The sequence below is a fragment of the Syngnathus acus genome, chromosome 13 (genome assembly GCF_901709675.1).
Source record: "Syngnathus acus chromosome 13, fSynAcu1.2, whole genome shotgun sequence".
Classification (NCBI taxonomy): domain Eukaryota; kingdom Metazoa; phylum Chordata; class Actinopteri; order Syngnathiformes; family Syngnathidae; genus Syngnathus; species Syngnathus acus.
In genome coordinates this window covers 11948340-11955587 of record NC_051098.1, presented here as the reverse complement: position 1 = coordinate 11955587, position 7248 = coordinate 11948340, and the positions used below count along the sequence as shown (strand labels likewise).

The 7248-nt window shown below is 42.0% G+C and overlaps 1 protein-coding gene across 1 annotated transcript; it reads left to right on the top strand.

The window, feature by feature from the left end:
• The first annotated feature begins 603 nt into the window (after window positions 1–603).
• Window positions 604–7248, top strand: ankk1 (ankyrin repeat and kinase domain containing 1). Its single transcript, XM_037268004.1, has 9 exons — window positions 604–976; window positions 1060–1342; window positions 1647–1798; window positions 1984–2033; window positions 2435–2590; window positions 3887–3999; window positions 4688–4721; window positions 4942–5182; window positions 5891–7248. The coding sequence occupies exons 1-9, from the start codon at window positions 792–794 to the stop codon at window positions 6924–6926; spliced, it is 2250 nt and encodes a 749-aa protein (XP_037123899.1). The 5' UTR covers window positions 604–791; the 3' UTR covers window positions 6927–7248.

Below are 7248 nucleotides of genomic sequence, written 5' to 3'. Positions count from 1 at the left end.
CATTACGGATTTACCAATGGACCACAAACGTAATAAATCATTTCCTTTAAATGTCCCTTGTTCTGTTCCCACGTTGTCAAGGAAACAACAGTTAACCTAATAGTGTACACTACTCACTTGTTAGCCTTCGGAGTTCAAATTGTTCAGAGATGAGTGGGGAAAACGAAATCTATAATACGCTGTCGGGAGCCATGGTATTAGGTACTTAGACCTTCAGTGGGGACTTAATCCACTGCCTAATACCACCATGTTCGCACCACAATTTTAGAAACCATCAATGCTATACAAATTTGCAATATAACAGCAGTTCAGAATGAATATTTATCTAATACCATGTCCAGAAGATCCTTCTGTAATGTTTATCTTCACTGCAATGAAAAATATTGTTTGTGAGTTTGACAGAATTGTAAAAAAAAAAAATCAATAAATAAAAGCAAACACATCAAGAGTTGTGCCAAAGTGTCCCAGTATCCCACTTTTGAATACCATTGTGTAAATATGTGCTGATACCGGAGAGAACTGAAAAGTGTATCTGCAGTGTCAGTCCAAAACCGGTTTTGTAACATTCACTGCAAACTCGCAAACCGGTTTTCAAGACAAGGTTTCTCCCACATAACAGTTGACTCAATCCGCATTTCAGACACGCACTTGATTTTGGATCCACGCGATGCATTTTTCACACATCCGTGGGCGACGCCGGTCGACGGGACAATGAGGAATAACCCCGTTAACGATTGGGATTAGAAAGCGAGGGCCTTCACGGAGTTTGCGTAAAGTGGAGTACAACACTCATGGACGCTTTGGACGCGGCTCCTGTACCCTTCAGGAGCTTTGAAAAGAACGACTTTGAGACGGACTGGACTAAAGTTGGAGAAGGCAAATTTGGACAGGTCTATCAAGTCAAGATCAAGCTTTGGCGGGAGGTTTGCGCCCTTAAAGTCTTTGACACAACCGTGGGTACAAATAACCATTGCAGGTGGGTAGCTACAAGAGACTTCATATTTATATAATATATTTATATTCTTTACTGTATTGTACCATTATGCCTTCTTTTTCCAGAAAACTGATGGAGGATGCGTCCAACATAGCAAAAGTTAAATTCAAGTACCTGGTGTCGGTCTATGGTTTCTGCATCGACGTGCCTGCCATTGTAATGGAGTACATGAGTAATGGATCCTTGACTACCCTCCTGAATAGTCACAATCTGATGTGGCCCAAGAAGTTCCAAATCATTCACGAGGCTTCCATGGGCATGAACTTCCTCCACAGCCTGCAACCCCCATTACTCCATCTCAACCTGAAACCATCCAATATACTAATAGATGCCCATCTTCATGTCAAGGTCAGTGTCTCGGTACGATTGATCTGAAAGTGGAACGATTTGGTTTGATTCTGTCGGATTACGATTGGAGTCGATATGGTACGGTAGGGTACGATGCAATCAGTTGCTCGTTGTCATTTTACAGAATGAATAAATTGGTCAAGAATACTGTAGGTGTTTTCTTCAAAGATCTTTCCCCCCAAAAAGTTTGTCGTGCATCTTAATTTATTTAATTCGGAACGATATGATTTGTTTGGATTCCATGCACCCATCTTTTGAATCAAAACCGATTTTCTGATTCAGATCATTTTGATGTTTTTTTTAGATTTCAGACTTTAGTCTTATCCATTGTGAAGAAGGAACAGACAAGAAGTTGTTTATGGAGCATTTGATTGCAAGAGGGAATCTCAGCTACATTCCTCCTGAGATTTTCACTCAGTCCTGTGAACCTCCTGGACTTTCCTTCGATGTGTACAGGTGACTTTTAAATCACACGGGAAATTCTCCAACATTGTACAGCACTCCCCTTTGTTGCAGACTACAAGTAATTTCATATTTCAATGTGATGTAGCCTAATTGACCTCATGTGGGATTTGGGTTGTACTACATGCAAATCAAATGAAAATGGTAATTTAAAACTCTCTCACTCCTTTCATCGACAGCTTTGGAATAGTAATCTGGGAGATTCTGACACAACAAAAGCCATATACAGGTAGGAATAAATTCAGCTCATACGCTGTGTAAAAAAAATAAACAAACGATAGGGACAAGCAAACAAAACAAGAATAATAAGTAGACCTTGCTTTCGCGTTATTGGCTTCATAGAATTTGAAAACAACAACAAACCATTCGATCAGTGCCTATGCTTTTACGACTGGCCTTCCATTGCACATGCATTATTTGTATAAAAGAAAGCAGCATTTCTCATAAATTTCTCACCGTGTAAATTGGCTTCTCCGTCAACAAAGGCAACATATACTGTAAATCCCATTTGGAAATGGTCCTGCCTTCAACCATCACACAATTGTATTCTTAAGAGGTTTAAGTTAGTATGGACATGCATGACCAATTACTTTTCCACCGTCTTGGCTGACATCTATTTTGTGGCTACAGGGTGCAGCATGACCACCGTGCTCTTAAATGTGTCACATGGCAGGAGACCCTGCGTGGAGATCATGCCTGAGCAGAGGCCACGTGAGTGTGATCAGATGATCAGCATCATGAAGCAGTGCTGGGATCAGGAACAAGAAAATAGGCCACCGTTCTCAGGTACATAACCTGTTTTTTTTCCTGCAATTTTATGCCAGCCTTGAATGGGTACTTTTTAAGCAAGAGAACGCTTTGCACTGGAAAAATGATGTTTGCTGCAATCTATCCAATCTCATTCACAACTCGTGAAAAGGCCAGACAGTCAATTGACACCCGCATAAAAGGTACAGACTAGTCCGTCCACATACAACATTTATATACACCAGCTTATTCATTAACTGTGTATGAAACAGACTTGCATATATTATTGCAATTGTGGCTAACCCGACATTTGCTGACTATTGAGCACTTGCTGTTCTTCGAGAATGTGTGCAGGAGGATACATTAGAGAAAAGTTTCCAGCTAATTCAGTGGACACATCTGTAGAAACTGCACACTCAGCAAAAACTGGTTGAACATTTTTTTAAAAAGACATTCGTGGTAACTGTCCAGAAAATTTCTGATTTTGGTTGAAAAGCAAAAGACATTTTCATATCGTTGAAAAAAAACCCCATCTTGGTCAAAAAGTGAAAGGTGAAAAGACGTCAATGTTGTTGGAAAGACGTCTTCAAAAAGACCCATTTATCAACGGCTATTTTTTGGACTATAATTGGACGGGCTAAACACAACCCATTTATCAACTGTTATTTTGGCACTAAATTTCAACATCTATTTCCGCACTAAATAAAGTCCAAGACGGTCGGACCGGATTTAGTCCAAAATCCAAACATCTGGTGCTGAAGGGGTGTTTCAAATTTTCATAATTGTAAAGCCTCATTTTATATCCTAATGGGGTGTTTTATTGAATCTTTAAAAATAAATGTATCAGTATCCATGCATGGCATTCAAAAAGAAATTTACAAGCCACCCATAAAATGTATTTGTACTACCAGCAGTCACTTTCCAAGCTGTGACAAAGACTGAGAAGCGCTAATAACCTGCAATTGGCTCCATCAACGCCGATTTGTCATGTGTTTAATTGCTTTTTTTTCTAGGCGAAGTTGTTTTTTTGTCACTGCGTGTTACGCATGAATGACATGGGGGGCTTTTAAAAGGCCATCAGACGATACATCTAGCACAACTTTGTTCAAACAAGCTCTTACACCTCACAAAATCATGTTTATTCATGAACGGTAGCTAATAACATAGACTCTCGATGCGAGCATTAACTCGCAAGTCATGCGTGAAGGTACACTCTATAATATTGCGACAACGATGATGAGATTCCACCGGGATTTTAGAGTCACTAATAAATGCATAATCAGTTTTAATTAGGCAAATTCAGGCCGATACTTGACTGCTGTTGTTTTCTTGCAGAAACTGTGAGGAAAACAGAGGCCCTAAGTGAAGTCTTGAAGATCCCCGGACCAATCGATTTCGACCGCAGCAGAGAAAATGGACACAGTTTGGACTTTCCCAGCACCTATAAAGTTAATTCAGTTTGATAAGTGTAAACACAAAAGAGGTCACACTGTCTGGTACAGTGTTTTCAACCTTTATTGAGCAAAGGCACCTTATCTCACATAAGTGAAACGTCACAAAGTAGCCATATTGGAATGATGGTAATCTGGTTTTAATTTACTCACAAATTGGTATCCAGTAATTTCTAGAGAATAAGATGCATTTAAAGATTATACGATTGCCAGTCAAAAGCAGATTTCCTTTTGTACTGTTGATCCGCTGGTATCCATGTTCAGAGATTGAAGTTATAAAATCTTATAAAATCAGAATAGTATAACAGGATCTAACCTGATTTAAGAATCCGCATTTGGGTAATTTGAACGATAAATTTTTAAGAATCGATTCAATCCTTTAGCCAAAATTTGTTCGGAATATCTTTGAACAGCTGGGCCTTGGTTATCTTTCAAATATATGTTGGAATTGGTATAATTCTTTCTTTGACACAAAAGCCTAGAAAAAAAAATCTAAAATGACCTCTATGCATCCAGTAGCCGAGAGTTTTTTGTTTTGTTTTGGCCCTTTAGAGCTAATGTATTCCTAATGTAGGACCAAACTGATTTAATGGTTTGTTTTTCTGCGTGAAGTAAAACTTAACGAGTAGCGTCTATGCAAAAAAACATTTCTAATGTTTTCTTTTCATTGTCATTTTCCTCTTAGATTTATTCGCCTCACTTTCCCGACCTTCCTCCAGGTAAACACAGAAAAGCACATAATGGATCCTCAGCCAGGAATGTTGTTGGTTGACCTTGACCCAGAAATTAAATTCCGTGTACCCAACATTCCGCTGCTACAACATTCTTAAAGTTTGTTTCCCTTCCAAAGTTTACATAGCGGACGACATACTTGACCTGACTTGACTTGAAGGGCATCATACTCGTGTAACCACAACGCCCTTTGCTCTCATTTGACAGAAGAACAATGCGGCAAGGACAACGTGCTCTCGTTCCTCTTTAAGAAGGATTTCGGTAGTTTCCGATCGTCTGTGAAGCGGGAGCACGTGAGCACACAATTTAACGGCAAAAAGAGTCTCCTGCACTACACGGTGGCCAGCGGGGATGTCAAGAGCGTGGAGCACGTCTTGAGTCTGGGCGCTGAAGTTGATTGTGTCATGGCGAAAGGCTACACACCTTTGATTGTAGCTGTCCTCAACAGGTCTGTACTGCATCGGTATACAACATTGGTTAAAGAATAATATTGTTTGGAAAAGGTCAGGCATGTAGCAAGGGGATGGCATGAGCAGTCGGTTTTGTCAGTAAATAACAAAATCTGGAAAAAACAAGGTCACTTGTAACCTTTTGACGTAGACGTGCGTTCTCGCAGGTCCAGCCTGTCTCCCTGCGATGTGGAAATACTAACTTGAATTGACACCAAGGCTGAAAAGCCATTACAGGGAATCTGTAATGGTATCTCACTGTGTCTGATATTTGGGATGGGCGTGATAGCAGTTCATTAACTATGCAGTACGCAGAAGGACTTGTGGTGGCAGGGTTTTTTTTTTTTTTTTTGAGTTGTTAAGTAATTGTGGTTGCTTTGAGGGATTGCCCGGTATTGTCTGGTAGCAGACGGTGTGAAATGCGCAGTCAGGTAGGACAAGGCAAGTCTTTGCACGCACATTTACGAATTGGGCGGAAAAAAAAAAGTTAATTTATGGGTGGCTTGGGAACTTTTATTGGATCCCCAGTAAATTAATTGCGATTAATATCAAGAGCAATTAAATGACATTTGGAAAAAGGTGGTCGATGATCAGATCATCGTCAACTGGACTTCGACTGATCAACATCAGTGATATTTACCCAGTTTACTTTTGTTTTGCATTGTGAAAGTTAATTAACTCAAAGTCTTAAATATTCATTTCTGCAGGCTTCACGATATCATCTCTCTGCTGCTGGAACATGGCGCCAATCCCACTCAGGGAGATGATGACCAGTGGACGGGCGTCCATTTCGCGGCTCAGAACGGCGACGACAAGGCCATCCGTCTACTGTTGGACCGCGGGGCGACGGCGGATCCCCGTGAAAAATCCGGCTGGACGCCCCTGCACTTGGCCTGCCAGAACGGCCACGAAACGGTCGTCCGCCTGCTGCTGACGCGGCTTTCCGTCAAGGCGATCGGGGAGCGGGAGGACGTGGAGGACAGGACGCCGCTTCACCTGGCTGCCACTTACGGTCACATCAATATAACCAAACTGCTCCTCTCCCAGGGAGCCGATCTCAACGCTACTGACAGCTCCCTGTCCACTCCTCTTCACTTGTCAGCCAAGGCGGGCCATAACAGAATCGTACGGCAGTTGGTGAAGGACGGCGCTGTGGTTGATAGCGCGGACAAAAGAGGACACACTCCGCTTCACCTGGCAGCTCTCGATGGCCACAAAGGCATATGCAGGCAACTCCTGACCAACGGGGCCAGCCCGGACACCAGAACCCACCAGGGCTGGACCGCCATGCACCTAGCCGTCATAAAGCGGCACGAAGCCACCATGACGGACCTGAAAAATCTGGGTGCTAGCGTCAACGCTCCTGGTGAGAACGATTGGACTCCTCTGCACCTGGCCTGCCACCAGAGCGAGACCGAAATGGTGGCCAAACTCCTTGCCGCCCACGCCGACCCGAATGTGACAGAGAAGAGTGAGCAGTGGACGCCGTTGCACGTCGCCTGCGCCAGTCTCAGCTTCCCCAGCGTCCTGCATTTGATTTCTCATCGTGCAGATGTGAATGCTACGAGCGCAGCGCAAGCTACGCCGTTACACATTGCCGCTCAGCACGGCCACTCGCCCATTGTGAAGGCGCTACTGCTCAACGGCGCCAACAGAACTCAACGAGACTCCTCGGGAGCGACACCTCTCGATGTGGCAAAGAGGCACGGAAAATGTGAAATAGTCCAGTTACTGGAAAATTGACATCCATTTTTCATTTGATCTTTTCATTGACTTGTTAATATACTTTGACTTTTTTTGTTGATATACTTTTATATTTTGAGCAGTCCCCGTATTCGTACTCACAGATTGTTATATATTGTATATGTATATATTTTTTATCCTCTGCGAAGCACTAATATTTCTTCAAATACATATGGCCTCCACTCAAAACCTTATTTTGTCTTTTATTTATTTTTTTAAACAAATTTTTCTCACTTAAACAATAGATCATATATTGTAAATGAAGACCCCAATAGTTAATTAAACATTATAAGCCTCAAAATGATTTAAACAATCAATTCAA

What these genes read in the sequence shown, in the direction of transcription:
- ankk1 (XM_037268004.1), top strand. Translation starts at nt 792, where the DNA reads ATGGACGCTTTGGACGCGGCTCCTGTACCCTTCAGGAGCTTTGAAAAG. An exon ending in AAATAGGCCACCGTTCTCAG is followed by an intron (nt 2,591 to 3,886) that starts GTACATAACCTG and finishes GTTTTCTTGCAG; the next exon opens with AAACTGTGAGGAAAACAGAG. An exon ending in ATTGTAGCTGTCCTCAACAG is followed by an intron (nt 5,183 to 5,890) that starts GTCTGTACTGCA and finishes TCATTTCTGCAG; the next exon opens with GCTTCACGATATCATCTCTC.